The sequence below is a fragment of the Ogataea philodendri genome (assembly GCF_020536065.1).
Source record: "Ogataea philodendri strain CBS6075 chromosome Unknown scaffold1, whole genome shotgun sequence".
In the NCBI taxonomy this organism is placed as follows: domain Eukaryota; kingdom Fungi; phylum Ascomycota; class Pichiomycetes; order Pichiales; family Pichiaceae; genus Ogataea; species Ogataea philodendri.
This window is the reverse complement of record NW_025763889.1, coordinates 25,246-52,982: the sequence shown is the minus strand read 5'-3', so window position 1 is coordinate 52,982 and position 27,737 is coordinate 25,246. Positions and strand designations below refer to the sequence as shown.

Here is a 27,737-nt window from a genome sequence, read left to right as displayed (position 1 = left end):
TGCCAAGTGTTGAATTGCGCTCGAACTTTGTATCCATCCGGCCAAACAGCACTGGTCTTTGGCACATGAGCGATCACGATTATTCGAGCCCCTCGCAGTTTGGAATGGCTCCGTTTGAGCAGTTTTCAGACCACACCGACTTCAACTTGGACGACCAGGACACTTTCCATCTCCCTCCCCAAACAGCAGACACATCCGCAGACGCCGACTCAGAGAAGAAGACGGGCCGCAATATGGACCAGACAGACCAATCAGACCAGTCGACCCAGACCCGACGTTCAAGAGCGTCGGGAGAAATACTCAGCTTACTTGTGGCCGAGTTCAACAGGAACTCCAATCCAAACACAAACGTGAGAAAAGACATTGCTTCCAGAACAGGCATGACCGAGCGGTCTGTCAGGATATGGTTTCAAAACCGTCGGGCTAAAGCTCGTAAAATGGAGAAATTGTACCAAAATAACGGTTCATTGCATTTGACAGATTCCAACGCCCGCGATCCGCAATCGGAGCCTCTCGTGAAAGACACACAGATCCAAAATCATAGTCATGACGCCTCGATGCCCAAACGCAAGATTGAGATCGAGATAAATGAACGGTACAGCCTCATCGACTGTGTCTCGGTGTCTGTGGGTCCGTGGCAGAGAATCAGGTCGGGGTACCTGGACCCGGACAGTCTTCGAGAGGTACCGAATCTGAGCCCGCGAGTGGTGTACGATCTGATGAACACCACAGACTTGTTGATAATGCTTTCGAAAAAGGACCACGAGCTGAACTACTTCTTTTCAGGAGTGTTCCAGAACGAAAAAGTGCTCTTCCGCATCTTCTTCCCACTAGCCACCGTGCTCACATGCTCTTTGCTCAATTATAGAACCCAAAACTCAGAGCAGCGGGAGGCAACGGCAGATTCAACGGAACAAGTCCAGCTGCAACTCGCTGCTCCGCCAAAGTTCGCTGTCCATTTCCTGAAAGACCTCACAACGGGGAAAGAACACCACAACCAGTGGTCTATGTGCGAAGACTTTTCTGAGGGCCAGCAGGTGGTAGCAGCGTTTGTGGGAGAAGGTGGCACAGAGATTCCGCACATTCTGACCGGGTCTCTGGAGTTCTTGCAATACTTGAACACGTTCATAGGCACGGCAACCAAAGTCGGCCGCCCGTCCTCGTTCCCTGCCCCGTCTACCGAACACCCGATTCTCATATCACCGTCTCCTTTCGCCGACGAGCCCAACTTTGCATCCTTGCACCATGACGATCCATCCGTGCTGCGAATAGAAACCCCGAACCTGGAGCTATTTGACGGGCAGTACGACGACGCCGGCACGCCCCACAACGACCTGCTCATCACAAAGTCCAAGGGCGACGACGACAAGGAGGATTTCGTCTACTTGAACCAGCCTGAGGAATGGACAGATGGTTTGTAGATCAATTTTCTGCTTATGTCATCGTCCTTATTATATGGGGCCAGGTGAGAAAAATAAATAGAAATTAATGAGTGCGAGTATAAAACAAGAGACTGCGACGCGGCAGTTACCCCCGGAAAAACACGATGAGGAGTCCGAGGAAGAGTCCGAGGAGTCAGGGTCTTCTGAAGACGAGTTTTCGTCGTCCGATTCGTCGCCCGAGTCGGAATCAGAGGTTTCCAAGCGTGAGATGTCAGAACGCGAACAGTTCGAGTTACACGCGAAGTATCGTCGACTTGACCGCGATCTGGTCAACCAGCGAACAGAAATTGCGCGCGAGAACGGCATCAAGGCGGTGGCGAAGTCGCTGGACTTAGCCGACCATCTTTTCTCCGAGACAAAAACATCGATCCAATCGAACATCGTTGCCAAAGACTCGGCCACATTGAAGGAAATCGGTTTACAGGCCAAGCTGGCGACAAAGAACCTGAAATTGGGACGATCGCAGCGCGTTTTGGATTTCAACGAGTTTACAAACAACTTCATGAAGCAGTTTTCAGGCCAGGAAGATATTTTTGAAGAGGAGTCTGCGATCGACCGCAGCATGTCGCGATTCAATTGGATTGGTGTTGGGCTGTTGTTCATGAACTGCTCTCGAAGAGCCCCAACCACGGATTTTCTGCTGGGACCGCTGGAAAACACGCGCAGGTCACGTGTGACGAAGCAGCGACTCGCAGACGACTCGCGAACGGGCGTTTCAAAGACAGCCAACAAACGTACTGCGTCTGAGCTGATGGAGCAGGACCAGCGCGACGACACGACGGCGAACTCTGAGCGGTGTTTCCGCCGGCTGCGTACTCTGGAAGGGGAAAAGATCAATCTGTTCAAGTTCTTTGTGGATCCAAACTCTTTTGCCAAATCTGTTGAGAACCTATTCTATACGAGTTTCCTGATCAACCACGGCAAGGTGATTCTGGGAAAAGACTCAGCCGGGATCCCGTTTGTCCAGGAGGCCAATGCTACTAATTTCAAAGAGTTGCCACGGTTCATTAAAAAGGACGACTCCAAGTCGCACATCATCTTCAATCTGGACCACGAGACTTGGAAACACGTTGTAGAGACGTTTGATATACATAAAGCGTTTCTATAGACATGAAAATTGCGCGCTTTTATGATCTGCTTTTCGTTTTATACTCGTCCAGTTCTGATAATGGCCATTTTCTAACGACGGTTTTGCCGATCGGAGTGACCACGCCGGACTCGTACAGCTCGATTCCCGCCCAGCCAATCATTGTGGCGTTATCTATGCACAATCGTGGCTCTGGGAAATACTTCTTTCTGATAAACGGAAGCTGTTGTTTGATCATGTTGCGCAGCAGTTGGTTCGAGGCCACTCCTCCGGAACACACAAAGCTCTTCACGTAGACCCGTCTCATTTTGAGTGCCAGCCTGATCTTGGTCAACATGTGCTGGAAAACGGTCTTCATCAGCTGGTGGCCAACGTTGGCTCGCGCATGGTCGTTCAGCTCATTTGAAGGGAAATGTCTATCGAGATGGCTTCTCAATTGGGAGATAAACGATCCAAACGAATACGCAATCACGTTTTTGCGTCCTGGCGCGTTGAGAAGTGGTTCTTTGAAGGTGAATAGCGGCTCTTCGTCTATCAATCCAGCATTTTTCTCCACAAACGTAGCCAGTTCTTTTCCAATCATGTTACCGCTAAATCCCAGCTCGCGGCCGCACTTGTCCAAGGCGTCGCCCGCCGCAATGTCTAGAGTGTCCACGAGGATCTCGTGATCCACCAAACTGTGACTGAGCACGCACATAGTGTGGCCTCCGCTGGCCATCAAACTCAGGAACGGGAACTCGGGAGCTTTGCCATTAGACTGCAATCTTGGAGTCAGGAGATGACCAAGCATGTGGTTGACCCCCACCAAAGGCACGTCCCACGCAACACTGAGTCCCTGTGCCAGCTGGTAGCCGCCTACCAGGGACCCAACCATGCCCGGTCCGCGCGTGGCACAGACCAGGTCTGGCCGATTAGCACCTATCCAGCCGTACTCCTTGAGCAACTCCTGCGTCAGCAGCGCAACGTAGGTTCTGTTGTGGATCGCAGCGTCCGTAGGAATAACACCGCCTGCGTTCGCCGAGTCCAGCGTATGTTTACGCTCTGCCACGATTTTGGGCCGTTGACTGCGCGAAAACCGGTCCATCAGCGTCACACACGCATCGTCACACGACGTCTCGATCGCAAGGACCCGGTACCCACGCACTTGCCGCAAATACAAACCCCAGCTCAACGGTCTCATCAAGGCTGTGCAGAGAAGAACGAATAAGAATAAATTTTTTCAAGTCGGGTAAAACACCAAGAGGGTTTGTATTTTTTGGTGTTTTATTTTTTTTGGTGGATATAACTCAACCACAAAGCATTTTATCGGGCTGCCACTAGAAACCAGTTTTCGGACCTGATACGTGTATGGAAATATAGCCGACACCAGATACAGTTATTTGCGAATCCATGTCCAACGTGCTGTCGACATCGAACATCGCTGTGCCGGACCTGGAGACCCATACACGGCCGCCGTGCGAGGATCGGGCCCCCCATGATCCGCCGAACAAGGAGTCGGACTCGTACCATCCCAAGATCATTCATTGTTTCCTTGCAGGAGGAATCGGAGGGATGGTGGGAGATTCGCTGATGCACTCGCTGGATACAGTGAAAACCAGACAACAGGGAGCCCCCCACGTCACTCGCTATAGAAACACCGTTCCTGCATATTTGACCCTTTTGCGCGAAGAAGGGATTGCCAGAGGCCTCTACGGAGGTTATGGAGCCGCCATGTTGGGCAGTTTCCCAAGTGCTGCCATATTTTTCATCACATATGAGTCTGTCAAGAGAATCGCGATCGATGAATACGGAATGAACGAGACTGCCACTTATCTGGGTGCCGGATTTCTTGGAGATTTTGTTTCTTCCATTTTCTATGTGCCGTCTGAGGTGCTGAAAACCAGACTTCAGCTCCAGGGACGGTTCAACAACACGGTTTTCCAGTCGGGTTATAATTACACAGGAACGCTCAACGCTATCAACACAATCATCCGCACAGAGGGCTGGAGAACTTTATTTTACGGGTACAAGGCCACGCTCGTTCGAGATCTGCCTTTCTCCTCGCTCCAGTTTGTGTTCTACGAGAAGTTTAGACAGTACGCTTTCAAGTTCTCAAACCGTTCCCCCGAACACGACCCGCTGTCGCTGCCGATGGAGCTCCTCACCGGCGCGGCCGCAGGAGGTTTGGCCGGAACCCTGACCACTCCCCTGGACGTCATCAAGACACGGATGCAGACACAAAACAAGAACCACAAACCGCACGAACTGCTCACCTCCAACTCCATTTTGCACGGACTATCTACCGTCTATAGAAACCAGGGCTTTGTTGGGCTGTTCAGTGGTGTTGGTCCACGGTTCATCTGGACCAGTGTCCAAAGCAGTGTTATGTTGTTGCTTTACCAATTTTGTCTCCGCGCATTATCCACTGGTGAGTTTACTTTTGCATAACTATGTATATACAGCAAATAGATTCAAGAATTGCACGCAAATGTCTCAACAGCGCTCAAACACTTTGTAGAGGCCCGGCAGGTTGGCGATCTCCACCACGTCTGGCTTGAGATCCGAGCTCGGTAAGAACCGAGACTTTAGCAGTGGACAGATGACGGTTTCCAGCGTGCTGGCGATCTCGGCGTCGTCTTCCTTGGCTCCAGGAACGTATAGCAGGGCAAGTTGTTGGATTATTCCGCCCAGACACTCTTTTTCGTCGTCCCAGTTGACCTTGGTGCCGCATCTAAAGACAAACAGGGCCAGTTTTCCGAGATCTGGCACGTAGCCCTTTGCCAGCAGCGGTAGAGTCACGATTCGCGGGTCTTCTGGCTGCTCAGTGTCAATTTCAATAGAAAAGTACTCCAACAACATGTCTTTCATTTCGACAAATACAGACACAACTGTATCTTTTCCGTGATCGAGTCCGTTTTCCACAAGAAGCTGATCAATACTGACCGGCTGCGACAGCCTTAACGTGCCAAAGTTGCTGAAGTCAGACAGACCGATCTGGTAGAACAGCTCGTAGCACAAACACCCATAATCGGCCATGAACAGGTTCACGTCGTACTGGAAACACATGAGCCGTTTGAGCGAGTCCACAACCCCAATGAAAGTCAGGCGGCTAAAGATCTCTAGCAGACGTTTGTCCACTTTTTGCTCGGTTTCGTGTTTCAGCTCGAATATACTCTTGAGCTTGACTTTTGTGCGCTGTGTTCCTTCGGTGAAGCTTGTTTCGATCTTGGACTGTTGCGGGAGGTATGTGGAGATTGTTGACTGCGAGAAGTCTGTTCTGACCAGCTTGTGTTCGCTAGGCCGCTTGTACTGGCTCAAAGTCGGCAATGGACGGGCTTTTTTGGGTGCAGAGCTGACGATTTCCTGGTTGGTGGCCACTCTTTTGGGGCTCGGCAACAACTGCTGGGTAAGGAACGTTCGCGAAACGTCCACGTTCGACAGTACCTCGGCCAGTTTCGCAGAAATGTGGTCCACGATCTCGTCTTCAAACAGAAACCGCACCTCTCGTTTGGTAGGGTGCACGTTTACGTCGACATTGGTCGAATCCAGTTCCAGCGACAGATACACAAACGGCTTATGGCCCTTGGGCAAGTAGCTGTTGTATGTTTGTTGCAATGCGCGACGCAGCGGGTCGCAAGTAACTAGCCGTCCGTTGATGAAGAAAATTGGAGCAATGCTCTTTTTATTGTCAAAATTGACATTTGTCACGTAACCCGAGCACTTTGACAGACCAAAGCTCGGCTCAGGCTCCACGGAAAACTCCAGCAGATCGCTTGCCACAGAGGAACCGTAGATCGCGCGAATGCGCTCCTTCTGTGTCACGTTTGCACGAATAGTAATGTCGTTGGCCGTGGTGCCGTACTTTTTGCACGTGAACCCAACGCCGGTTGTGTGCACCGCGTACCGGCTCACCACGTCGAGGATTTTGGCGTACTCTTCGGACGGACTGCGCAGCGAGTTGAGCCGCGAGGGGAAATTGAAAAATAAGTCCTCGACAGTGATGGTGGTTCCGTCTTTTCCAGCCACCGCCTGCGGCTGGGACAGCGGCGGGTCAACCTTGCCGGCTTTATAAAGACACTTCCATGCGCATGAGTCGTCTGCGGTCTTGGTGATCACAGAGAGATGCGCAATGTGAGAAATGCTCGCCAAAGCCTCTCCCCGGAACCCATACGTGGAGATATGCTGTAGGTCTTCAAATTTGCGCAGTTTCGACGTGGTAAAGCGCTCACACACGATCGCGAGGTCCTCTTTCGCGATCCCCGAGCCGTTATCGGTGATTTGCAACAGCTTGAGTCCGCCGTCCTTGCACGCGACGTCGATCGAGGACGCCCCGGCGTCGATCGAGTTCTCCAGCATCTCCTTGAGCGCACTTGATGGCGCGAGAACGATCTCGCCCGCAGCAATGCGATTCACAACAGCCTCGTCTAGCGGCCGTATTCGAGGAAGCTCCATACTGAAGAATACACGAAAAAGATTAGTTTTGCACAGCCGTGGTGGAGGCAGATATGGCGTTGGCTAGAAAAGGCTTGCTGGCGCGTCCGGACGCGTGAAATGTAGCCAGGCGGACTACACAGAGCCTGGTCGGTATATCCCTCACGTGTGACGACACCCGAACTGCCCGTGCTCACAAACGGAGCAATCTACAACCCTGCACCGCAAAAGCTCGCGCCAAACAGACGGTCGTCCACCAAAACAGACCCTAACGCATGCTCGCGCACAGGCTGAATGGCCGCCCTGGCTGAAACAACACAAACAACGCGTGCCCAGCTGGCAAATAGTTTACAAAAATTTCCCTGTTTGGAAAACGCCGCTTCCGTCCCTTTGTTAGGTTTAAAAATTTGTCAGCTTTTGCCGTCTTGACCAATATTCATCGTTTGTGTTAGTATTTGGTATTTATTACCACTGCTGGTCGACTCCGGAAGCACCGCTACCAAACCCCTACACAAACAAGGACTCACTGATTGCTAACCAGATCTCTTTGACCAAGTACGTCATTACGTCATTATGACATCACTCCAGACAGACGTCAATAACTCTGTTGTGGGGTCACCAACCTCCAACGGATCCGGGTCAGCAAGGAAGACGCTCGATCTAGAACCGAATCCGTTCGAGCAGTCGTTTGCTGGACCCACAGACTCAGCAGGGTCCGGCCCGGTTCCGAAGCTGAAACATATTGACAAGAAGGATGCAAGACCAACCAACGCATCGCCCACGCAGCAGTTTACTCCTGGAGGCACCCGTCGTACGTTTACGTCTAACGTGCTGCCGCCGTTGCTTGGGATCTTGTCTCCCGGCGCGTCGTCAGTTCCCGGAACACCGGGGATATGGTCCAGCATGTTCCAAGGGCCCTCGCAAAGTTTTACCGCGCAGCAGTCACAACAGCTGCTACCGTTTGCATACCCCATGGGGGCTCATGGTCAGCAACCGGGCGTGGCTGTTCCAACCCCCACGCAGCAGCAAATGTACAGCCAATTAATTTCCAACGCCAAGAAAACTGGGCTCACCCCAAACGAAAGTTCTTTACGCACAGGACTCACGCCCGGAAGCAACAACATCGTCGCTCCTCATTTGGCTGCCAACAACAGTTACTCGATGCTGATGCCCAACGCGCCCCTTACTCCTGGGGGTCTGTCGTTCTTGAACATACCTCCGGCCAAACCTCCAGTGAAACAGGAGCATGCGTCGCAGGTCCCAAACCCAGAGCCAAAACCAAAGAGACAAAAGACCAAGTCGGTTTCAAACGACGAAGCGGACAAGTCTCCCGATACAGACTCGAAACAGGGATCTGGCGACGACCAGAAACGGAAGAGCTTTTTGGAAAGAAACAGAATAGCTGCATCCAAGTGTAGACAGCGCAAGAAACAGATGGTCCAGAAAATGACGGAGGAGCTCAACTTCTACTCGTCGCAATACGAAGCACTCACGCAGCAGGTCTCCTCGCTGCAAGACCAGGTCAAAACGCTACATTCCATCGTTCTCACACATAAAGACTGTCCGTCGTTCGTTGAGCAGATGGGCGGGCCCGAGACGATGAACAACGTGCTTGGGTCGTTTAACGGCGTCCATTTACTCGGTGGCTCCGCGCGCCAGGCCGCCGTGAACGGAAACGCAGCTTCCAGTAGAGCAAAATAGGCAGCACACCCGTGCACCACTAATAGAGCTCCCAGAAAGCTCGGAAAAAAGTCGGGCAGACTTAGTCAAGATGTCTTTTAACTACGTTAAACAGGCGGGCAAGTTTTTATGTATCGGGCGCAACTACCTGGCCCATATCAAGGAGCTTAACAATGCGAAGCCATCAGAGCCGTTCTTTTTCCTGAAGCCACGGTCGTCTGTTCTTCTTCCCAAGCAGGGCCCGGTGTTGGTTCCGCAAGGGACAATTGTCCACCACGAGGTGGAGCTTGCTTGTGTGATCGGCAAGACACTCAAGAACCTTGACCCAACAAGTTTTACTCCGAAAGATGCTCTGGAAGCACTCAGCGGCTATGCGTTGGCTATCGACATGTCTGCCCGTAACGTTCAGGACGAGATGAAGAAGAAAGGCTTACCATGGACCATTCCTAAAGGATTTGATACATTCATGCCGTTATCTGCGTTTATTACCAAGGAGCAGATTACGGATCCGTACAATGTCGAATTGAATTTGACTGTGAACGGCGAGACTCGTCAGAAGGATCTGACTAATTTGATGATTTTTTCTCTGCATCGGATTCTCACCACCATGTCGTCGATCATGACCATTGAGGAAGGAGACGTTGTTCTGACAGGAACCCCTAAGGGCGTGGGCCCAATTGTTGCCGGAGACAAGATCGAGGCGTGGGCCAGCGTGGATGGTAAGATCATTCCAGAGAGTATTTTAGAGCTGGACGTGGCCGAGAAACCTGGTCCATATATATACCAATCTAAGTAGGGTTATAATTGTATTTTATCAGTGAGCTAAGAAGTGGAAGTCCTGAACACCAGGGATCTCTTCCGGCTTAAGTTTTGGCAGCTGTTCGCAGCACAGACGGAAAGCAGCCAGCATCTCGTCGATCTGGGCCTTGGTGACCACCAATGGTGGACAGAACCGGATCGTTTTGCTGTGGACCTCCTTGCAAGCAATTCCCATGGCGCGCATAAACATACAAGCATGCCAGACCGTCATGTTGTTCTTGGCCAACAGGTCGGTGTTGAGGTCGACTCCGGCAATGAGACCAACACCGCGAACCTCTTCCACTAGGTCTGTGGTATCGACGAGCTTGTGGAGTTCCTCCAGCATATATGGTCCCAGTGCCGCGACGCACTCGCCGAGTTTTTCATCCTCGTACACCTTTAGAGCTGCCAGAGTTGCAGCACAACCAATAGGAGAACCACTGTAGGTGGAACCGTGGGTGTTGGGCTCGATAGAGTCCATAATTTCAGACGAGCTACACACCACAGACACCGGGTACAGGCCGCCGGTGATGGATTTGGCCGTGATCAGGACGTCTGGCTTAGACGAGCTGGTGTTTTCATATGCCCAGCGTTTTGGACCGCACCTATAAGACCCCATTTGGATCTCGTCTGCACACCACAACACATTGTACTTGGTGCAGAGCTCACGCACTGAGTCCAAGTAGCCCGCGTTTGGCGGATAGACTCCTGCCTCGCCCTGCACGGTCTCAATGATAACACCGGCAATCTTATCACCCTCAAGCTTGAAGCACTCCTCGAGCCCAGCAACGTCGTTGAACATCAGGGTCTTGCCGTCACCATAGGAGGCCCCCACGCCAGGAACAAACGGACCGTAGTTCTTGCGCGCGGAGGGGTTGGTCGAGCCGGATGTGACCCCAATAAGTCTGCCGTGGAAGTTGTTTGCAACCATCATAACTTTGGCTTCGTTAGGCGGAATCTTCTTCTTCACATAACCCCAAGAACGACATAGTTTGATCGCAAACTCAACAGCCTCGCCTCCTCCATTCATTGGGAGCACACGCTCGAATCCAAATGTGGTGCACAACGTCTCGCAAAAATCCGCAAATAGCGAGTGCGTAAATGCTCTGGCCGGCAAAGCACACTTATCGTACTGAGCCTTGATGGCCTCCACGATCTTTGGATGATTGTGTCCCGTGTTGACGGCCGAGTAGGCGGCACCAAAGTCCAGGAACTCGTTGCCGTCCACGTCGGTGACATGGATCCCCTGCGCGATGTCGAACACGATCGGCATTGGGGTGTAGTTATGGGCAGAGTATTTTCTCTCCCTTTGAAGAAGCTCCAACGATTTAGGGGTGCTTGTGATCTTGAAAGACATTGAGATAACCAATTGAGTATGATCCCCGGTTTATATAGCGGGGACCTACGCTAACAATTTCATCTTATCTGGCATCCAGCCCGCCCCATTTGGGAAGTTCCGAGCTTGTTATCTCTCAGTAGGGTAAACTATCGCGCGTCGCTGGAGATCTTTTTCATCTTTTCACGGCTGTGCAGAGAAGCGACGGAAACCTAACTACAGCAGTTTAAAGGTGTAGGTAAAATTTTCTTGACAACAAAAAGCAGTGTTCGCCTTTAAAGTTATTCAATTGCCGTAAAATGGTGGAAATCAACGAGGTGAAGGAAGCAAACAGTTCTAGAGAGCACAGAACCGCCACCCACACACATATCAAGGGGCTGGGGCTCGACGAGTATGGAACGGCGAAAAAAATCGACGGAGGGTTTGTCGGCCAGAGCGAGGCCAGAGAGGCGTGCGGGATCATTGTTGATCTGATCAAGTCGAAGAAGATGAGCGGCAAAGCGATCCTGCTGGCTGGTGGCCCGGGCACGGGAAAGACCGCGTTGGCTCTGGCCATTTCACAGGAGCTGGGGCCCAAGGTGCCGTTCTGTCCAATTGTGGGCTCTGAGCTGTACTCTGCCGAAGTGAAGAAAACCGAGGCCCTGATGGAGAACTTCAGAAAGGCCATTGGACTCAGAATCAAGGAGACCAAAGAGGTTTACGAGGGAGAAGTCATAGATCTTACTCCCGAAGAAGCAGAGAACCCATTGGGAGGATACGGAAAGACAATCAACCACGTGATTGTGGGACTCAAAACATCCAAGGGTACGAAATCGCTGAAGCTGGATCCGTCCATATACGAGTCGATCCAAAAAGAACGCGTGAGCATCGGAGACGTGATTTACGTCGAGGCCAACACGGGATCTGTTAAGAGAGTGGGAAGATCGGACGCATACGCCACCGAATTCGACTTGGAGGCCGAAGAGTACGTTCCGCTTCCTAAGGGAGACGTGCACAAGAAAAAAGAGATTGTCCAGGACGTGACGTTGCACGATCTCGACATCGCCAACGCTAGACCACAGGGAGGACAGGACATTCTGTCCATGATGGGCCAGTTGCTCAAGCCCCGCAAGACAGAAATCACAGAGAAGCTCAGAACCGAGGTGAACAAGGTTGTTTCCAAGTACATCGACCAGGGAGTCGCCGAGCTCGTGCCGGGTGTTCTGTTCATCGACGAGGTGAACATGCTAGACATTGAGTGTTTTACATTCTTAAACAGAGCGTTGGAGTCCTCCATCGCCCCAATTGTGATTCTGGCTTCCAATAAAGGAATGACCACAGTTAGAGGTACAGATGATTATAAATCGCCACACGGACTGCCTGCGGATCTGATTGACAGACTTTTGATTGTGAAGACGTTGCCATACAACCACGACGAGATCAGAACCATTGTGATGAAGCGGGCTAAAGTGGAGTCGTTGTCACTGACGCCGCAGGCCTTGGACAAGCTTGCGCAGATCGCCTTGTCCACCTCGCTGAGATACGTTCTGCAACTGCTGTCTCCTGCAGGCATCATTGCCAAGGTCAACGGCCGCACGGAAGTGACTGTGGACGAGATCGAAGAGTGCCAGGTGCTCTTCTTGGATGCTAGACGTAGCACCAAGGTCCTCGAGGACTCCAAAGGATATCTATAGGATTCTTCAAGGCTTGAGCTAATTTCCAAGTTGAGAACATTCTTTTAAGAACTTTTCGGCAGTGACGATTTCTGTAGACCCGTAACAAACCATCTTTTGCGACGTTCCTGACACGCCAGCTGTTTCGTTGATGCGAATACACCAGTCTTGCAGGTTGGAGTACTCCAAGTAGTTGCAACCACCCACCACAAACACCATGGCCTCGTTGTAGCTCGATCTCTTTGGAGGCTTGGAGTGAGATCCTCGCGTCATGTTTGGATCGAAGTACAGGTAGTCGTCGGTCATTTTGAGCGACTCCTGGTTGGCACTTGTTGGGTTCATGATCGACTCGACAATGTTAGTGATTGGAAGACTCTTCTTCTCCGGCAAGAGATTTTTCAAACCAGAGATCAACGAGCCAAAACCTTCGGTCAACTTGGACGAGCCTTCGGTCAGACCCATCAGCTTGGACGACAGGTTACTGAAAAGAGCACCTTTGTTGTTGTTGCTGGCGGATGTGTCGTTATTGAAATATGCATCGCTCAAGTTCATCGACGAGAGCTTAGTGATCTCCTTGATCTGCTTGATATGTTTAAGAGAGGTCAGGTCGCAGTTGAGGTCTGCAAGGATTTTCTCACACTCGTCTGCAAACGACTTTGGAAGATCAGAAGTCAATGTTAACATGATGTATGTTCGCAGCTTGTCTTCGTGGTTGTCGGTCTTGGTTTTGGTGTTCAAGAGCTCCAAAAACCGTTTCTGGGTGGCTGGGTTTCCAACGTTTTGCTCCACTTCAAAGAACGCGTCCAGATTCTTGGAGTCCAGCTCTTTGATCAGCTCGGACAAAACAGTCATGTGCATATCGATGATGTTTTTCCGCTGAGTAAGCTCCGGAAGAGCCTTGATGGCCTCTTGGATGTGCAGAGTGTCTCCCTGATCGGTAGGATCGATCTCCTTGATCGAGGAGTAACCCGTTTTCGTGGTGATCTCCTTGGCCTCTTCTGTATACTTGGAGAGCTCTTTCTCAACATTCTCGACTGCATCTGGGAATGGCAACGAAGCATTCTTATTCCAGAAGAAATCCTTTGGGTCAATATCCAGTCTCTTGACCTCTGTTTTGTCACCAGGCAAGGTTTTTCTAATTTCAATGGTGTTACGATCCAGCTTGAAAACATCGCTCACCATACACTGATAAATCCAAGAATGAGCAAACATGGACGCCAAGTCGATGTTTCTGTCCAAAAGAATCAGGACCAATCTATCGGAGTTGGAATGCTGGGATGCAGAAGAAACACTCTGTCTAGTATTTATCACGTGGTCTCTGAGCTTCTGGTCGAGTCTCTGGGATATAAGCTCGGCTGGGCCGCCCCTGTTGGACCTGATGATCGGCACAGACCCCATTGTCAGCACCGAAGCAAACAAACCGTTTGCAATTTTGTCTGCAATTGTGGTGATTTGTGTCTCTGTTGTTTTTGGGTTGTTGAATTGCGAATAAACATTAGGCAGGTCCAAAGAGAACAGGTTTGGTTCTGTCACAATGAAGTCTAAATATTGGTCAAACACCTGCTTGACCTTACCTGCCTTGCCACTCAAAGCCACCTTCTTGGCAAACTCCTCCAACAACGACCGGTTCAAGCTCGAGGTGAAGTTGATGTAGTAGTCCGAGTAGTAGTCGTTCTCAAGGTCAACAATGATCTTGGCGATATTCTCGGCGGTAGGCTCCACGAAATAGATGGCCGGCACCTCTGGCAAAGAGGTACGCTTCTGGGTGATCAGCGAGTGCATGGTGATGCCGTACTCGAGCAAATCGTTGACGCGCAACACCGACGAAACAATACCTGTTGAACGTTGGTCAAGCACCAGAACTTTCCAAATAAGCTCCTCCTCGTTAGTGGACGAAACAAGATCAATGTCAGAACCGACATTCAAGTGAAGCATGCGCTTCAGATTGGCGATCTGTCTGTCCCGTAGACTGTTGGGGACCGTTTCCAAAGACATGGTTTGTTGTTAAAATAAAAAAAGGCCAAATTGTAAGCCAGGTGCAAGGGTTAATTCTTCTTTACAGTTCGGAGCAAATTAGTGTCTCGAGTCTATCTATATTCTTGGAACCGGGCCTCCTGGTGATTTCTTTGTGCGTGCTGTAAGAACCTCGACACCGTCCTCAGTAACCAGCAGCGTGTGCTCGAACTGCGCGCTCGGCTTTCCGTCGGCGGTAACTGCTGTCCAGTCATCGGGCCACATAACGTCTCTATAAGTGCCCATGTTGATCATTGGCTCGATAGTGAAGGTGATACCCTTCTTACAGATTCCAACACCTTTGTTTTTGGAGTAATGCAGGACATCGGGCTGGCAGTGGAAAAGATTGTTGATTCCGTGGCCGCAGTACGTTCTCACCACAGAAACCCCGTGTTTGGTAGCATGCTCTTCGATCACGTTTCCGATCTGTCTGATCGGCAGTCCTGGCTTCACCAAGGCGATGGCCTTGTCAAGAGACTCTCTGGCGGTCTCGACTAGGTTCACGAGCTCTGGGTTTGTTCTGGCTTTCTCGCCGACGTAGTAGGTCTCGTTCAAGTCGGCGTGGAATCCGTTTTTGTAGATCGAGATGTCCAAATTCACAATGTCGCCGTCTTGCAAAGGTCTCTTGTCGGGTATTCCGTGACAAATCACCTCATTCACAGAAGTACACAGCGATTTTGGATAGTTGTAGTAGTTATAAGGAGATGGATAAGCTCTTCTTTTGATGGTTTCCTCATGGACGATCTGATCGATCTCATCAGTAGTAATCCCTGGTCTGATGGCAGCAGCGGCAGCATCCAGAACCTCTCTTCCCAGCTGGTTGACGATTCTCATTTGCTTGATCTCGTGCTCGTCAAGAACCCTGATGTTGGATAACTTATCGTTCTTGATCTCGCTGATTGGCTGTCCGTTCTTGGCATAGTCTGGCACCTGGATTTTCTCTGGAATAGGTCTAGGAGGCGAAAGCGGATACGCTGGTCTCAAAGGGCCAGTGTATTCGAATTTTGGGAACGGATCATACGTCTCGGCGCCCTCTTTGGGATGAATAGCTTTATGGATATGGAAGCTTCTTCTGTAACAGCCCGAATTACAGAAATTCATGGTCAGGCCATTTTTCAGACAGATCGGACATTTCAAATTAGACGCTGTCTCCTTGCCGCAATCTGGCGCTGCACAGTGTCTGGTCTCTTGAAGGACGGGAGTCATTAAAATATTAAAAAAAAGATTAATTTTTTCTCCTTGTTGAAAATTTTGACTATGAGCTCTCAATCACAGATTAAGGGGTACACGGTGTTTCCCGTTGTGTTTGAAGCCTCCAAGCACACAAAGAAGGCCTTGCACTACATGTTTATCAAGAAACATGTGACGAAGTCCGTTCCGGAGGCACAAAGTCGGTCGTTGTTCGTGGTTAATATTCCTGTTGGCTCTACTGTGAAGGACGTGCGGAAAGTCTTTGGAGCGGTGGCCACGGGAGCCATTGTGGAGTCCTTGGAGACGAACGACTACTTTGACGAGCGAAACTTAATCAACTACGAACTGGACATAGACCTTACAAAACTCACAAACGAAGAAATGACAAATACAGAGGAAAAGTCAAGAGTGCCTGTGGGGTGTGCCGTGGTGACATTTGTGGACAAGCCAGCGATGAACCTCGCTTTGAGCGCAATAAGAAAGCTCATGGCTGCTAGCAACCCAAAATATCCCGTTTGGAAGCCAGAATACACAACCGGATCGAAACGATACGCTGCATCCAAGAAATTGGACCCAATACAGCTGGCCCAGCAGGTGGAACAGGCGATGGTCGAGTTCCAGCAACGCGAGCAGGAGCTGAAAGAAGAACTTAATAATATGCAATCTTTGGTGGACGAAGACGGGTTCACTTTGGTTGTTGGATCTCACAGAAAGACTAAGAACGGTATCCTTGGGTCGCTCAAGAGAGCAGCCGATTTGGAGCAGGACGAGAAGTTGACAAAGAAGATGAAAAAGAAGGAGAAACAAGACTTTTACAGATTCCAGATCAGAGAAAAGAAGAAGTTGGAGATGAACGATCTGCTCAACAAATTCAAAGAGGATCAGGAACGTGTGCGACAAATGAAAGAAAAGAGACAGTTCAAACCTCTTTAATAGATTATTCAGATATACCTAGAGTCTTCCCCCCGGGGTTTCGTAGTTCATTGAGTCCAGATCATCAGACTCCTCAACCTGACGGAGCATAATCGACGGGTTCAGCCCTAGCTCCTGCAATTCTCTGTATGCGACGACTGGCTTCTCATCGTATCCAAGAACTCTTTCTTGGTCTCCACCGTAAACGATGACCAGAGCGTATTTCTTCCAGTCTGACGAGTGGAGGTTATGCCGTTTCATGGCAGCCTGCAGGATCTTGTAGCATGAATCTTCTGTTTTTACTCGCAACTGCTTCAACGGGTCTGAGGATGCGTTGGCACTGGTCATGGTTGGGATCGTGCCCATGGAGGTGGAGCTAGAGAGTCTGTTTGGCTTGTGCATTCTCTGGATTGTTGGGGTGGACGACTGTTTCGACGGCGAGCGTGGAGAGTGCGTCGAGACGTTGGTCTGGGACCCGCCAAACTGAGCCTGCTCCGGGAGAATTGGCGAGATTATTGGTGGAGAGGATAACGACTTGCGCAAGCCTGAGGAGCTTGGAGCAGAGTGCTGTTTCCGCAGCATGCCCTGCGCGGGGATCGACTGGGAAACGATAGTGGATTGAAGCTGGTTCTGGTGGTGAGAAATCTGGCTTGGGGACACCCTATCTGGGGTTGGAAGGGGTTTTTTGTCCTTGATCTCCTTTAACACCGGAAGGAGGTCCTCTTTCAGTTTATTAAACTGATCAGTGAGCTTTCTGGTGGACCCTCCATTAGAGGACAGCAGCCCTTCCGTGACTGAATTAGCGATCGTCGAAACGATATTGGTGGAGATCACCAGGGTCTGCAGTTCCGCAGCAAGTGGATCAGTGTTGAATCTGAGCAGGTTCATGTTCTTCTCCATCAACAGGTCGCTGATATCCGCCATCAGCTTGAGACGGACGTTCAGCTGGTTGATCCCCATTTCTCGGAGTTCCTCCGTGTTCAAAAAAGGCAAAGTCATACCGGTGATGTTGTGAGTTTTGAACAGATCGATCAATTCGATAGTGTATTGCTTGTTCTTCAGCCAGAGCAAAACCTGGTCGTTGTTCCACGAAACGATGTCATTGGACGCGATGTCACGGTTCGAGTGTGCAAGGACGATCGACGACGGCCGAGCTCGCTGGATTCTGGACATTTACTGGATACGTTGATTTCAGTAAAAAATAGTGCAGTTTAAAAATAGGTAGAATTAATTAAAGTTTCTAAAATAGCAGCGTTTTTTAGGCCGCCCCGAATCTATTTATCCTGGTCCACTCTGGCATAGGAATCCAGCAGAACGTTCCAGAACTGGTCTCTATCAATGTCCTCAGCGATCCTGGAGCCGGTCTCGGAAGGCACGTACTCCATCTTACCGTCGTTCTCTCCTCCAACTTGCACTGTCAAATGGCCTGTTTTCCACTTGATTCCCAAATCGGTAGCACCTGTGTACTGTAGAATCGTCGCAATTGCAACAGGATCGTGCACACTGGGTCCAACGTAGCCAGGACCCTGGCGCACCTTCACCAGGTTGTAAAAGTATTGCACAAGGTCGGACATCAGCTTGCGAAACTCCGAGGCCGAAGCTGGGTCGCCCAGAATCCGCTGTCTGATCTCAGCAGAGGCACGGATGGTCGACGTCAGGTCTAAAGGAGCCAGCAATATGCGCTCGCTCAAAACAGGGTCCTCAAACACGATCTTGGCAGCATCTGGGTCGCAGAAAACGTTGAACTCGGAACAGCCGTTCTTGTTGAACTTGGCCAGACCGCCTCCCATGATACTCAGACACTTGATCTGCGATCTTAGCTCGGGATATTTCGTGAAGAACACCGCGATGTTGGTCAGTGGGCCAATGGCAGCAATTGCCAGTTCTCCTTTGTGTGATTCAATCTGTTCCTTGAGGTACGGGAAGAATTCCTCGGGCTTTCTAGCAGGGTGGGCCGGCTGCGGAAGTCTGTCGCTACCGTTCAAACCAGTAGGACCATGGACCTCTGGACAGTATTCAGGCTCGCGGTTCAACGGTCTAGCTGCTCCAGGAAACACAGGCACGTTTGGCTTTTTGATGACGGTTAGGAATTTCAAAGCGTTCTGAGTCACGTTCTCCATCGACGCGTTACCATGGGTGGTCGAAACACCAACAAGGTCGAAATGGGGGTCATGAGCACCAAATGTGATGGCAACAATGTCGTCCTGGCCAGGATCGCAGTCGATCCAGAGAGGAATCATGTATATAAAGATCTTTAAAAAAATCTCGGCCGACAAAACCAAATTATGGCTGTGAAGAAAGCTGTTTATCGCAGGGTCCCGAATATGCCGCATATATTGTGTCTGGTAACAATACTCAAAACTGTTTTCAGGTGAGGACGGCGTAATCTGTCATTTCTAATCATTAGACCCGTTTCGATGCATATTTAATTTACGATCAAACAAGGATCTCCCAGTATTTGTCTCCCTTTTTATTTATTTACCTATTTATGAAGAAGCAGAATATCCCCGGGATCCGCAAGTTCAAAGTGGTCAGCTTCTCTGATAAGCGAAAGGTATCTCCAGCAATACCAATGGTGCCTAAAAAGACCTTACCACGGGTGGCAAAATCATATCCGAGCCCTGAAACGTCAATTGACAACCTTTCGGATGATCAAACAAGAAGCGAAACAAACGCGTTCGATCTCCCAGGTTTGCCCCCAAAAGCCGAATGCAACGAGTTGGTCAAACAGTACTCCACAACCATCCATCCCTTGATCCCAATTGTCAACCTTGAGAGGTTTTTCGAGTGCTACTCCAATCCCACCAGAAATGATCCCATTTTCGTGCTCCAATTTATCACTGTAATTTATTCCTCCATTGCAATCACCAAAATGCCATCCGAACAGCTAATACGTCTACTGGAGAAGCAGCTGGAACACGCTACTCCAATTCAAAAATGCGAGTCTCTTGTTGTGCTTTTGTTTGTCCAACCCAAAAACCCGTTTGGCTCTGTTTGTTCACTTGTGCGCCTTGCCTATTCCCTCAACTTGCACAGAGACCCGATACTGTTCCACAACATCACCAACAAACAATCGATTCAGTACTACCGCGCTCTCTGGTGGTCGGTGTTACAGCTGGACTGTATCTTTTCGCTTTCGAACGATCTTCCCTCGACTGTTTTGCACGGCCAGTACGACACGCTGCGTCCGGACGAATACATCAGAGAAACACAAAAAGCAACATTAGACCCGTACATTGCTTTTGCAAACACAATTTCACAGTGGTGCGCGTGCTCAAGTTCGCTCTGGAACAAAAAGTATGCGTTACACCCCATCTCAGATCAGGACATCAAATCTTCCGAAAACGAAATACAGGATTTTGCCCTGTACTGCTCATCAACAATACAGAGTCTCACTAATGACTCGCAATTGCAAACTATTCAGCTGCAGATGATGACTTCAGTGCTTATGTCGCTTTCAGATCGTCTCAAATTGATTTTGCTTCTTCTCCGCGAAAAGACCAGATCGATCGCATTTTTACCACCTGACAATAATTTGATCCAATCCTTACTAACACCGATTTCACCCATGTTCAGTTGGTACACATTCTTCCAGCCATTTCAAATCTCTGTTTCACTATTCAGGTCTGTTCTAAGTCAAATCAGACACGGGGTGGTGCCGATCGATACGGTTCTTCTTTTGCAACGGGCACTGCAATGCACCCAACAGTCTCCACTGAAAAAATTATTCGAGGAATTGTGGGGTGACGTCCTTGCTAACAAAATCGGGGGTTGCCGGTTAAAGTCGACTGATTGCAGCGGATTTGCAAAGAATCCGATCGAATTCAATAAAGCCTACTTTGACTCACAGTTGATCCGGATTACTAATAACTGTGGTGGAATCTTTTAAAGTCAGCGGCTTTGCGGCTGAACGCCACAACAAATAATAGCTATCTAACCAAGTACACTGACTTGTAGCCACAGTATTAAACAGATATAAAGGGTGCGAAATTGCACGCAACTTAGGCAAAATTGCAATGTCGTCCACAACTACTACACTCAAGCTCCAGGCGATTCCTGTTGATAAGGAAATCGAGAATCTGATTAGATCATCCAAGGATCTGGCTGTTGGTCTCAGCTCCAATGACACCAGACACTTTGGTCCTGACCCAGATGGATTGGAAATTCTTCCTGAAACTACAAGAAAGAGATTAACCGATGCTGGCATTGATATCTCCGAGGGATACCCTTCGAGACCAGACAAGTCTCTGATTCCAATCTACGTTGACGAGGCAACTGCAATCCGTGACGACGATTACGAGTACATTGAGCGTGCCAAGAATGCTGACCCTGAAAAGAAGGCTCTTCTTGGCGCTGCAAAGGAAGTCATCCACCTTACCAAGCATATTGGCACTGAGATTGTTGGTTTACAACTTGAGGACTTGACCGATAAGCAAAAGGACGAGTTGGCTTTGCTGGTTGCAGAGAGAGTCGTTGTCTTCTTCAGAGACCAAAAGCTGTCTCCACAGAAGCAACGTGAGCTTGGTGACTACTGGGGACGTGTTGAGGAGCACCCACAGGCTTCCCAGGTTAACGGTTTGCCTGGTGTCTCTGTCATCTGGCAAGACTACTTCCAGAAGTCTCTTGGAACTGGTCTTACTTTCAAGAACAACAACCTCGGAAACTGGGACGCAGTCAAGAACTCTATCAGAGGTACCCAAGTCTGGCACTCCGACCTGGTCCACGAGAAGCGTCCAGCTGGTATTACTCACTTGCACCTGGATGCTATTCCAGAGACTGGTGGTGACACCTTGTGGTCTTCTGGATACGCTGCTTACGACAAGCTTTCCGAGGAGTTCAAGAAGTTCCTCGACGGTAAGCAGGCAGTCTTTGTTTCTGCTCACGGATACCTCGACAGAAAGAACCCATTTGCTGGTCCAAAGAAGGTCGAGAGAGTTCATCCTTTGGTGAGAACTCACCCTGCTACCGGATGGAAATCTCTGTACGTTAACAGAGGAATGACCAAGAGAATTATTGGTCTGTCGTCTGTGGAGTCTGACCTTATCCTCAACTACTTGTTTGATGTTTACGAGAAGAACGCTGACATTCAAGTCCGGTTCAAGTGGACTCCTTCTCAACCTGGTTTGGGTACCTCTGCTATTTGGGATAACAGAGTGTCTCAGCACAGATCTACCTTCGACCATGAGGGCAAAGATCCTCGTCACGGAACCAGAGTCACCTCTTTGGCTGAATTGCCAGAGTTTGACCCTAAGTCCAAGTCCCAAAGAGAGGCACTTGGTCTGCCACTCGACGAGAAGGACTTCTACTAAAAATGACTTGTATAGCTTGACTGAAAAAAAAAAGTTTTGAGTTTCACACATAACACTTACACATCATGTATCTGATAAATTTTCGCTAAAAATTTTTCCAAGAAGTTGTGGCTACCGTTGTGGCGCGGAGGCTTTGCGGCTCATGTAACGAGCGCCATGGTTTCAGCCGGAAGGATAAAAAGGCTTTCAATTCACCCTTTGATTCAACATGTCGTTTTTGAAAGAAGATCCGCTAGTGATTAGCGAAGACGTGGCCTCGAGCGATGACTCTCAGATCATTGATCTGGCTCCTGAGAAGCCTGCCACCAGGAAATCGAGATTTATCGGGTTCTTCTGGGATGGTTACAACAAGGAACCACGGGAACAGAAGTTCCTCCTCAAGTTGGACTTCTTCTTGATGTCGAGTTCAATGTTGGGGTATTTCATCAAGAACTTGAACCAGTCGAATGTTAACACTGCCTACGTTAACGGTATGAAGGAGTACTACGAAATGAACAAGAACCAGTACAACTATATGGTTACCCTGTGGACCGTTGGTTATATCGTGGGAGCTATTCCATCTAATTTGATCTTGCAACGCATCTCCGCTAGATACTACCTGGGTGGATTAGAGCTCTTGTGGGCACTGTTGACTGTCCTCATGATCACATGTGGAAAAGATAACATCCATGCCATGTATGGAATTCGTTTCTTGGTTGGATTCCTTGAGGGCGGATACTTTCCAGGTTTGGAGTACTTGGTTGGTTCTTGGTACAGTGCTAAGGAGTTATCTAAGAGATCCTCTTATTTTGCGGTTTCCGGAGTTGCAGCCAGTTTAGTGTCTGGTCCTCTCCAACAGAGAATCTTGCAGAACTTCTCTCACTCGAGCTTGCCTCCATTCAAATGGATGTTTGTGTTTGACGCTGTTATTTCTGTTCCTGTTGGAATTTATACCATGTTTGTGGACCCTAACACCCCATCGACTACTAAGGCTTGGTACTTCACCGAAACTGATAAGAAGGTGGCCCTTGAAAGACGTCGTGTTGTTGGAGCTGAGCTCAAGACAAGACACAGATACTCCTGGGAACGTATCAGAGGATTTTTCAAGACTTGGCACATCTTTGTGTTCCCAATTCTTTTCCTCTGTTACAACAACACCTGTGCTGCCATCAGTCAGCCTACATTCACCACCTGGATGAAGCAAGACCTGGGATTGCCAGCAGCAAAATATAATACTTACCCATCGATCCTTTACGGTGTGTCTATTGCAGTGACGCTTGTGCTGTCTCACACCCACGATTACTTGGGAGGAGTGTACAACTACTTCTTCGTTGGAGCCTACTTTGTGGTCCAGATGCTGGGATCTGCTTTGCTTTCGGCATGGCACATTCCTCGCGCAGCACATTGGGCAGCTTACTTTTTGGTTGGAGTTCCAACAAGTTGGGGACAACCACAGATCTTCTCCTGGGTCAACAGATTGCTGGTGGCTAACGACATGAAAAGAAACTTCACTGTTGTGGTTACCAATACTCTCGCCTATGTGACCAACGCCTGGGTTCCAATCTTTGTTTGGAATGCACAAGACGCTCCTGTGTACCACATTGGATTCACTTACAATGCGTGTCTGAGTGCTCTTGGTCTGACGACCACCGTTGTTGCTTGGTACCTGACTAAGAGAGACGAGGATAAGGCTAGAAGAGCTAGCATTTCAAGCGAAGATTCAATTGAGTCCCAATCAAAGCAGCTGGAACTCTAGATTCTTATTGAAGTAAGCGACTAGACGATTAAAAAGTTAATTTGACTTTCAGACGAATTCACAGAGCGAGTAGAATTGTCCATAGTGTAAGCCGAAATAAAATTATACATAATCCCAATTTTGGAAAATGTGCGGTACAATCGGACTCGTACGATATGATAACGATCAGATACTGGCCAAGTCCGCTACTGATTGTCGCGGACGTCAGAGCAAATGCCTGGTGAGTAATTTTGGATGTATTAGTAATAGAGGGCCGGAAACTATTGCAAGCTTCTATTGCTCATCTGCTTGCTGGATAAATGAATATGTACTGAAAGTCACGTGAATTACTGAAATATGTTTTCACACGTTGAGGCTTAAACCAATTTTTCAAAGCAGTCAGAGGTCAGACTACTGAATTGATCTGCGAGTGAAAAGTGCTACCAATTCGATCAGATCACGTGACTACACATATGAGAAATGTCAAAAAAATTGGTAGCCACATCTGTGGAGACATTTGTGGACCGATCTTATTGTTTATATATATGGATCAAGAGGACATTAATGAATAATGACCATCTCTATTAGTAAAGTGGCTATCATCGGCGCCGGTGCCGGAGGGCTTGTCACTTTGAACGAGTTTCTTCACACCTCCAAGTCTGGAAGATCTACTATCACAAAGGATCAAGAACGTCATGAGCTTCCGGAAGAGCCAGCCTTTGAGGAGGTGGTGGTTTTTGAGCAGAATGATACCATTGGTGGAGTCTGGAACTACACCGAAACTGCAGACGAAGGGTTCCCCGAAACAGTGAAGGAGTATTACTCCCCATTGGGAATAAGACCTCCTAGAAGCCCACCAACCGATCTCGAGAACACCAGTAACGCCAAGCCTGTTGAAGTGAAGGCCAAGAAAACATATCAATGGAACACAAGTGGGGTTTATGAGAATCTTTACACTAACGTTCCAATTGAGACCATGCGTTTCTCATCAGGAGCACATGTCAAGAGCGGAATCGGGTGTAACGTGAATCCATTTGTGATGCACCACCATGTTCTTGACTATCTCAAGGAGTTCGCCGAGACTAACGACTTGAAGAAGTATATCCGGTTCAGATCTTCGATTGAGCAAATGTACAAAGAAGAAAAGACCGGAAAATGGGTGCTGACTGTTGTTCAAACCGTTGACGGTGTTGAGAGATGGTATCAAGAAAAGTTTGACGCTGTTGTTGTTGCTGTTGGAAAGTTCAACATTCCATTTTTTGCAGAAATAGATGGACTTCCAAATTATGCAATTAAGCACAAGAATGTCAAACACGCAAAGAGCTACAGAAAGTCCAAAGACTACAAGGACAAGAGGATCTTGATTGTTGGAGCCCATGTGAGTGCAATTGATATGCTTCAGTACCTGGTCTCTCAGTGTAAAGAAATTCATGTCAGTTTGAACAGTCCGTCGATTGAGGAGTTCAATCCAACGAACGACCCTGCCAAGGCTTGGATCTGGAGTGTTTTGACCGATCCTGCATTTGGAGTTCACGTTCACCCAAAGATCCATCATTTTGCAGATGATCACATCGAGTTCTTCGACGGCGAGAAGGACAATTTCGATGAAGTCATTCTTGCTACCGGATACCACACCTACTATCCATTTTTGAACGTTCCTCAGAACGAAGGTAAAGAGTACGTCAAGATCTCTCCTGTGTCTGACAAAGACCCCCACACCCAACAGTCGATTGTCAACAATCTTTATTTATATACCTTTGCTATTGGAGATCCAACTGTTTGTCACATTGGACTTCCACGGACACCACTTTTCTTCCTCCTTTCTGAGGTGAGCGCGATCGCGATCGCTGGTGTTTGGTCAAAGGCCAAGTCTTTACCAAGTCAGGAACAACAAAGACAATGGGTTAAGGACTTTGAAACGGCTAAGATTGCTGGAGCTCCCGTCATCCTGGGAGATCAATCTTTAGAGCTTTACAATACTATCCACAGCTTGGGTCCGAAGGATCGATATAACTTCTTTGACCACCACAGCAATGTGGACTTTCTGGCCATCAAGCAGCTGCAAAAGTCGTTCTTTTACAAAGTTATTCGTGGAGAGATCAAATTACCAGCAGCAGCTGAATAGGACTATTTAACCTTAATAAGACACATCATGGCTCTGTTTCCAGTTTTTTCTCCTCGTGGTCTTCGGTTTTCGGTTTAGGGTTTGTGCTAAACAGCATCAGAACCACTTCCAATGCATGACAGCCGACGCAGAAGTAGAAAGCATTCCGCATTTTCGGACTTAGTTCGGCTGCTTGCGAGGCATTTGCTTCGCTCACCGAGCCAATGATGGTGGTTGTGATCGCGCTTCCGATACTGACACCGATCTGGCACATGGTTTGGAACACACCACTCACACTTCCTTGAAGGTGCTTTGGAGTCTGGGAAAGGATTGCATTATAGTAAACCTGATAGAATAGGTTTGTTCCGTATCCATACAGGAACAGTGGAGCAAATTCGTATTTCCAGAAGGAGTTGCTGGACTGGTCCAATCTCGAGCACCAGACGGTAGTGGCAAGCGAAAAGAATGCGGAGATCACGAGAATGTTTCTGGTTCCGATCTTCTCGGCCATGATCGGTCTATAGACCACACTTCCGAAAATAAGACCGACAGTAAGTGGGAGCAGCTTAACGGCTGCCATGAGTGAACTGTTACCTTGGACAAATTCAAAATACTGGACAAGGATGTTTTGAAGACCAGTAAAGGCTGCGTATGTGCAAAAAAGACCGCACGCAAATGGGATGAAATTAGGGATGGTGAGGATCTGTGGTGGGAAAAGGAGCTCAATGTCCGTTTTCCAATTTTTGGTAGCAGAATGTTTGTGTTTGTAAGGTCCAATGTAGAGGCCTTCAAAAAGAACCACCGCAAGTACCACAACCACTCCAATGGGAATGGTTACATAGACCTTCGGTGTAGACCATTGAAGACCGGCAGTAGTGAAGCCGTAAATTATTAAAATCAATCCCGCAACCAAAAAAGCTGCTCCGCCAAAATTGAGATTTTTCACCTTCATGTTCTTGCGAGGCTCGGACCGTTCGACAGGAATTATTGTCAGAGTGAGATAGATCACACAAATGAGACCAAGAGCAAACGTGAAATAGAAGAATGAACGGTAACCAATGCTGGTTAAGGAAAATGCTCCTCCGAGTAAGATTCCGATACCCATGCTGGCAGTAAATGCAAGAAGCAAACCATTGATGGCTAAGTTGAGTGCTTTCCCAGTAAAGTAATTTCCTGTAAGTGCAATTGCGGACGGAAGAATTGCGGCTCCACCAATCCCTTGAAGTGCACGGAATGTAATCAGAGCGATGATCTCCTTTCTAATGAGAGCATTTATCAGACTTAAAACTGTAATTATAGCCAGACCGGCAACAAAAATGATATGAAGTCCAATAATGTCTCCAAGTTTTCCAAACAGAATCACAAAGGATCCGACTGTCAGTGCATAACCAGAGATAACCCAAGAAGCAGTGGTGGAGTCCGTGCTAAACTGTTTCTCCAAATCGGATGTGATAGAAAAACCTGCTCCGAAATTCAGGAAATTCAGGTTGGCTCCCAAAAGTATGAAGAAGAAGACGGCTGTCTTATTTTTCAGCGCTGTTGGCGTGTTCTCACGGGTTTTTACAATTAAGTACACAACGGTCATGATCGCGTTGAGAGAAATGCTACATGGAGCGACGTGCCCCTCCAGTTATATAACTATGAATTTGTAATCATCAAAAGCTATTCGGAGAATTTCACGGCAAAAAAAAAAAATGCTCCCAAATTTTGAAAAGGTTCGAGTGTAAAGAAGAAGCAGGTTAAAATCTGTAAAGTTTTTTCGTCACGAAGGCTTCTATATTGACTCTAGTTGATGTTATTAATGTTGAATACCAACATTAAAGCTAAGACAAGCTTTAGGACACCTATTTTGCAGTACAATCTGGAATCTTGGAATTTGTAATATCTTTATGAGGGTCAATTTGCTTCGGCGATTTTTAGGAGACTTTACAAGTTATTCGTGAAAAATAATAATTTGATAATGGCACGACTCGTAGATAGCTTAGCACCTAGCGGCCGGAACTTTGCTAACTATATAATCTCGCTTCGTATGGGGTTTCCTAATTCGTAATCTTCCTCGGTTCTTATCAGCGATAAATTTTTCTAATCT

General features: G+C 48.6%; 30 protein-coding genes across 30 annotated transcripts; 16 read left to right on the top strand and 14 right to left on the bottom strand.

The window, feature by feature from the left end:
* Window positions 1-65: 65 nt before the first annotated feature.
* On the top strand, window positions 66-1,421 carry OGAPHI_001733 (uncharacterized protein; the record flags this gene model as incomplete). The annotated part of the gene is made up of 1 exon (XM_046202526.1): window positions 66-1,421. The coding sequence occupies one exon, from the start codon at window positions 66-68 to the stop codon at window positions 1,419-1,421; it is 1,356 nt and encodes a 451-aa protein (XP_046062393.1).
* OGAPHI_001734 (uncharacterized protein) lies at window positions 80-382 on the bottom strand (the record flags this gene model as incomplete). Its single annotated transcript, XM_046202527.1, has 1 exon — window positions 80-382. The coding sequence occupies one exon, from the start codon at window positions 380-382 to the stop codon at window positions 80-82; it is 303 nt and encodes a 100-aa protein (XP_046062394.1).
* On the bottom strand, window positions 863-4,049 carry OGAPHI_001731 (uncharacterized protein; the record flags this gene model as incomplete). The annotated part of the gene is made up of 4 exons (XM_046202524.1): window positions 863-1,262; window positions 1,546-2,250; window positions 2,595-3,643; window positions 3,873-4,049. The coding sequence occupies 4 exons, from the start codon at window positions 4,047-4,049 to the stop codon at window positions 863-865; spliced, it is 2,331 nt and encodes a 776-aa protein (XP_046062391.1).
* OGAPHI_001732 (uncharacterized protein) lies at window positions 1,489-2,550 on the top strand (the record flags this gene model as incomplete). Its single annotated transcript, XM_046202525.1, has 1 exon — window positions 1,489-2,550. The coding sequence occupies one exon, from the start codon at window positions 1,489-1,491 to the stop codon at window positions 2,548-2,550; it is 1,062 nt and encodes a 353-aa protein (XP_046062392.1).
* OGAPHI_001730 (uncharacterized protein) lies at window positions 3,919-4,956 on the top strand (the record flags this gene model as incomplete). The annotated part of the gene is made up of 1 exon (XM_046202523.1): window positions 3,919-4,956. The coding sequence occupies one exon, from the start codon at window positions 3,919-3,921 to the stop codon at window positions 4,954-4,956; it is 1,038 nt and encodes a 345-aa protein (XP_046062390.1).
* A 45-nt stretch (window positions 4,957-5,001) lies between these two features.
* OGAPHI_001728 (uncharacterized protein) lies at window positions 5,002-6,960 on the bottom strand (the record flags this gene model as incomplete). Its single annotated transcript, XM_046202521.1, has 1 exon — window positions 5,002-6,960. The coding sequence occupies one exon, from the start codon at window positions 6,958-6,960 to the stop codon at window positions 5,002-5,004; it is 1,959 nt and encodes a 652-aa protein (XP_046062388.1).
* OGAPHI_001729 (uncharacterized protein) lies at window positions 5,543-6,103 on the top strand (the record flags this gene model as incomplete). Its single annotated transcript, XM_046202522.1, has 1 exon — window positions 5,543-6,103. One exon carries the CDS (start codon window positions 5,543-5,545, stop codon window positions 6,101-6,103), a length of 561 nt encoding a protein of 186 aa, XP_046062389.1.
* Window positions 6,961-7,502: 542 nt separating the features above from the next.
* Window positions 7,503-7,844, bottom strand: OGAPHI_001727 (uncharacterized protein; the record flags this gene model as incomplete). The annotated part of the gene is made up of 1 exon (XM_046202519.1): window positions 7,503-7,844. One exon carries the CDS (start codon window positions 7,842-7,844, stop codon window positions 7,503-7,505), a length of 342 nt encoding a protein of 113 aa, XP_046062387.1.
* On the top strand, window positions 7,513-8,640 carry OGAPHI_001726 (uncharacterized protein; the record flags this gene model as incomplete). The annotated part of the gene is made up of 1 exon (XM_046202518.1): window positions 7,513-8,640. The coding sequence occupies one exon, from the start codon at window positions 7,513-7,515 to the stop codon at window positions 8,638-8,640; it is 1,128 nt and encodes a 375-aa protein (XP_046062386.1).
* A 70-nt stretch (window positions 8,641-8,710) lies between these two features.
* On the top strand, window positions 8,711-9,415 carry OGAPHI_001725 (uncharacterized protein; the record flags this gene model as incomplete). The annotated part of the gene is made up of 1 exon (XM_046202517.1): window positions 8,711-9,415. One exon carries the CDS (start codon window positions 8,711-8,713, stop codon window positions 9,413-9,415), a length of 705 nt encoding a protein of 234 aa, XP_046062385.1.
* Window positions 9,416-9,433: 18 nt separating this feature from the next.
* OGAPHI_001724 (uncharacterized protein) lies at window positions 9,434-10,774 on the bottom strand (the record flags this gene model as incomplete). The annotated part of the gene is made up of 1 exon (XM_046202516.1): window positions 9,434-10,774. The coding sequence occupies one exon, from the start codon at window positions 10,772-10,774 to the stop codon at window positions 9,434-9,436; it is 1,341 nt and encodes a 446-aa protein (XP_046062384.1).
* Window positions 10,775-11,052: 278 nt separating this feature from the next.
* OGAPHI_001723 (uncharacterized protein) lies at window positions 11,053-12,426 on the top strand (the record flags this gene model as incomplete). Its single annotated transcript, XM_046202515.1, has 1 exon — window positions 11,053-12,426. The coding sequence occupies one exon, from the start codon at window positions 11,053-11,055 to the stop codon at window positions 12,424-12,426; it is 1,374 nt and encodes a 457-aa protein (XP_046062383.1).
* An 18-nt stretch (window positions 12,427-12,444) lies between these two features.
* On the bottom strand, window positions 12,445-14,400 carry OGAPHI_001720 (uncharacterized protein; the record flags this gene model as incomplete). Its single annotated transcript, XM_046202512.1, has 1 exon — window positions 12,445-14,400. One exon carries the CDS (start codon window positions 14,398-14,400, stop codon window positions 12,445-12,447), a length of 1,956 nt encoding a protein of 651 aa, XP_046062380.1.
* OGAPHI_001722 (uncharacterized protein) lies at window positions 12,746-13,285 on the top strand (the record flags this gene model as incomplete). The annotated part of the gene is made up of 1 exon (XM_046202514.1): window positions 12,746-13,285. One exon carries the CDS (start codon window positions 12,746-12,748, stop codon window positions 13,283-13,285), a length of 540 nt encoding a protein of 179 aa, XP_046062382.1.
* Window positions 13,616-13,897, top strand: OGAPHI_001721 (uncharacterized protein; the record flags this gene model as incomplete). Its single annotated transcript, XM_046202513.1, has 1 exon — window positions 13,616-13,897. One exon carries the CDS (start codon window positions 13,616-13,618, stop codon window positions 13,895-13,897), a length of 282 nt encoding a protein of 93 aa, XP_046062381.1.
* Window positions 14,401-14,496: 96 nt separating the features above from the next.
* OGAPHI_001718 (uncharacterized protein) lies at window positions 14,497-15,624 on the bottom strand (the record flags this gene model as incomplete). The annotated part of the gene is made up of 1 exon (XM_046202510.1): window positions 14,497-15,624. The coding sequence occupies one exon, from the start codon at window positions 15,622-15,624 to the stop codon at window positions 14,497-14,499; it is 1,128 nt and encodes a 375-aa protein (XP_046062378.1).
* On the top strand, window positions 14,734-15,294 carry OGAPHI_001719 (uncharacterized protein; the record flags this gene model as incomplete). The annotated part of the gene is made up of 2 exons (XM_046202511.1): window positions 14,734-14,815; window positions 14,963-15,294. 2 exons carry the CDS (start codon window positions 14,734-14,736, stop codon window positions 15,292-15,294), a joined length of 414 nt encoding a protein of 137 aa, XP_046062379.1.
* A 51-nt stretch (window positions 15,625-15,675) lies between the features above and the next one.
* On the top strand, window positions 15,676-16,542 carry OGAPHI_001717 (uncharacterized protein; the record flags this gene model as incomplete). Its single annotated transcript, XM_046202508.1, has 1 exon — window positions 15,676-16,542. The coding sequence occupies one exon, from the start codon at window positions 15,676-15,678 to the stop codon at window positions 16,540-16,542; it is 867 nt and encodes a 288-aa protein (XP_046062377.1).
* Window positions 16,543-16,560: 18 nt separating this feature from the next.
* Window positions 16,561-17,694, bottom strand: OGAPHI_001716 (uncharacterized protein; the record flags this gene model as incomplete). The annotated part of the gene is made up of 1 exon (XM_046202507.1): window positions 16,561-17,694. One exon carries the CDS (start codon window positions 17,692-17,694, stop codon window positions 16,561-16,563), a length of 1,134 nt encoding a protein of 377 aa, XP_046062376.1.
* A 101-nt stretch (window positions 17,695-17,795) lies between these two features.
* On the bottom strand, window positions 17,796-18,761 carry OGAPHI_001714 (uncharacterized protein; the record flags this gene model as incomplete). The annotated part of the gene is made up of 1 exon (XM_046202505.1): window positions 17,796-18,761. The coding sequence occupies one exon, from the start codon at window positions 18,759-18,761 to the stop codon at window positions 17,796-17,798; it is 966 nt and encodes a 321-aa protein (XP_046062374.1).
* OGAPHI_001715 (uncharacterized protein) lies at window positions 18,166-18,627 on the top strand (the record flags this gene model as incomplete). Its single annotated transcript, XM_046202506.1, has 1 exon — window positions 18,166-18,627. The coding sequence occupies one exon, from the start codon at window positions 18,166-18,168 to the stop codon at window positions 18,625-18,627; it is 462 nt and encodes a 153-aa protein (XP_046062375.1).
* Window positions 18,762-19,093: 332 nt separating the features above from the next.
* OGAPHI_001713 (uncharacterized protein) lies at window positions 19,094-20,410 on the top strand (the record flags this gene model as incomplete). Its single annotated transcript, XM_046202504.1, has 1 exon — window positions 19,094-20,410. The coding sequence occupies one exon, from the start codon at window positions 19,094-19,096 to the stop codon at window positions 20,408-20,410; it is 1,317 nt and encodes a 438-aa protein (XP_046062373.1).
* OGAPHI_001712 (uncharacterized protein) lies at window positions 20,366-20,728 on the bottom strand (the record flags this gene model as incomplete). The annotated part of the gene is made up of 1 exon (XM_046202503.1): window positions 20,366-20,728. The coding sequence occupies one exon, from the start codon at window positions 20,726-20,728 to the stop codon at window positions 20,366-20,368; it is 363 nt and encodes a 120-aa protein (XP_046062372.1).
* Window positions 20,538-21,830, top strand: OGAPHI_001710 (uncharacterized protein; the record flags this gene model as incomplete). The annotated part of the gene is made up of 1 exon (XM_046202501.1): window positions 20,538-21,830. The coding sequence occupies one exon, from the start codon at window positions 20,538-20,540 to the stop codon at window positions 21,828-21,830; it is 1,293 nt and encodes a 430-aa protein (XP_046062370.1).
* OGAPHI_001711 (uncharacterized protein) lies at window positions 20,928-21,704 on the bottom strand (the record flags this gene model as incomplete). The annotated part of the gene is made up of 1 exon (XM_046202502.1): window positions 20,928-21,704. The coding sequence occupies one exon, from the start codon at window positions 21,702-21,704 to the stop codon at window positions 20,928-20,930; it is 777 nt and encodes a 258-aa protein (XP_046062371.1).
* Window positions 21,831-22,038: 208 nt separating the features above from the next.
* On the top strand, window positions 22,039-23,565 carry OGAPHI_001709 (uncharacterized protein; the record flags this gene model as incomplete). The annotated part of the gene is made up of 1 exon (XM_046202500.1): window positions 22,039-23,565. One exon carries the CDS (start codon window positions 22,039-22,041, stop codon window positions 23,563-23,565), a length of 1,527 nt encoding a protein of 508 aa, XP_046062369.1.
* OGAPHI_001708 (uncharacterized protein) lies at window positions 22,645-23,648 on the bottom strand (the record flags this gene model as incomplete). Its single annotated transcript, XM_046202499.1, has 2 exons — window positions 22,645-23,479; window positions 23,587-23,648. 2 exons carry the CDS (start codon window positions 23,646-23,648, stop codon window positions 22,645-22,647), a joined length of 897 nt encoding a protein of 298 aa, XP_046062368.1.
* A 467-nt stretch (window positions 23,649-24,115) lies between these two features.
* OGAPHI_001706 (uncharacterized protein) lies at window positions 24,116-25,669 on the top strand (the record flags this gene model as incomplete). Its single annotated transcript, XM_046202496.1, has 1 exon — window positions 24,116-25,669. One exon carries the CDS (start codon window positions 24,116-24,118, stop codon window positions 25,667-25,669), a length of 1,554 nt encoding a protein of 517 aa, XP_046062366.1.
* OGAPHI_001707 (uncharacterized protein) lies at window positions 24,533-25,099 on the bottom strand (the record flags this gene model as incomplete). The annotated part of the gene is made up of 1 exon (XM_046202497.1): window positions 24,533-25,099. One exon carries the CDS (start codon window positions 25,097-25,099, stop codon window positions 24,533-24,535), a length of 567 nt encoding a protein of 188 aa, XP_046062367.1.
* A 25-nt stretch (window positions 25,670-25,694) lies between the features above and the next one.
* Window positions 25,695-27,233, bottom strand: OGAPHI_001705 (uncharacterized protein; the record flags this gene model as incomplete). Its single annotated transcript, XM_046202495.1, has 1 exon — window positions 25,695-27,233. The coding sequence occupies one exon, from the start codon at window positions 27,231-27,233 to the stop codon at window positions 25,695-25,697; it is 1,539 nt and encodes a 512-aa protein (XP_046062365.1).
* Between the last annotated feature and the right edge of the window lie 504 nt (window positions 27,234-27,737).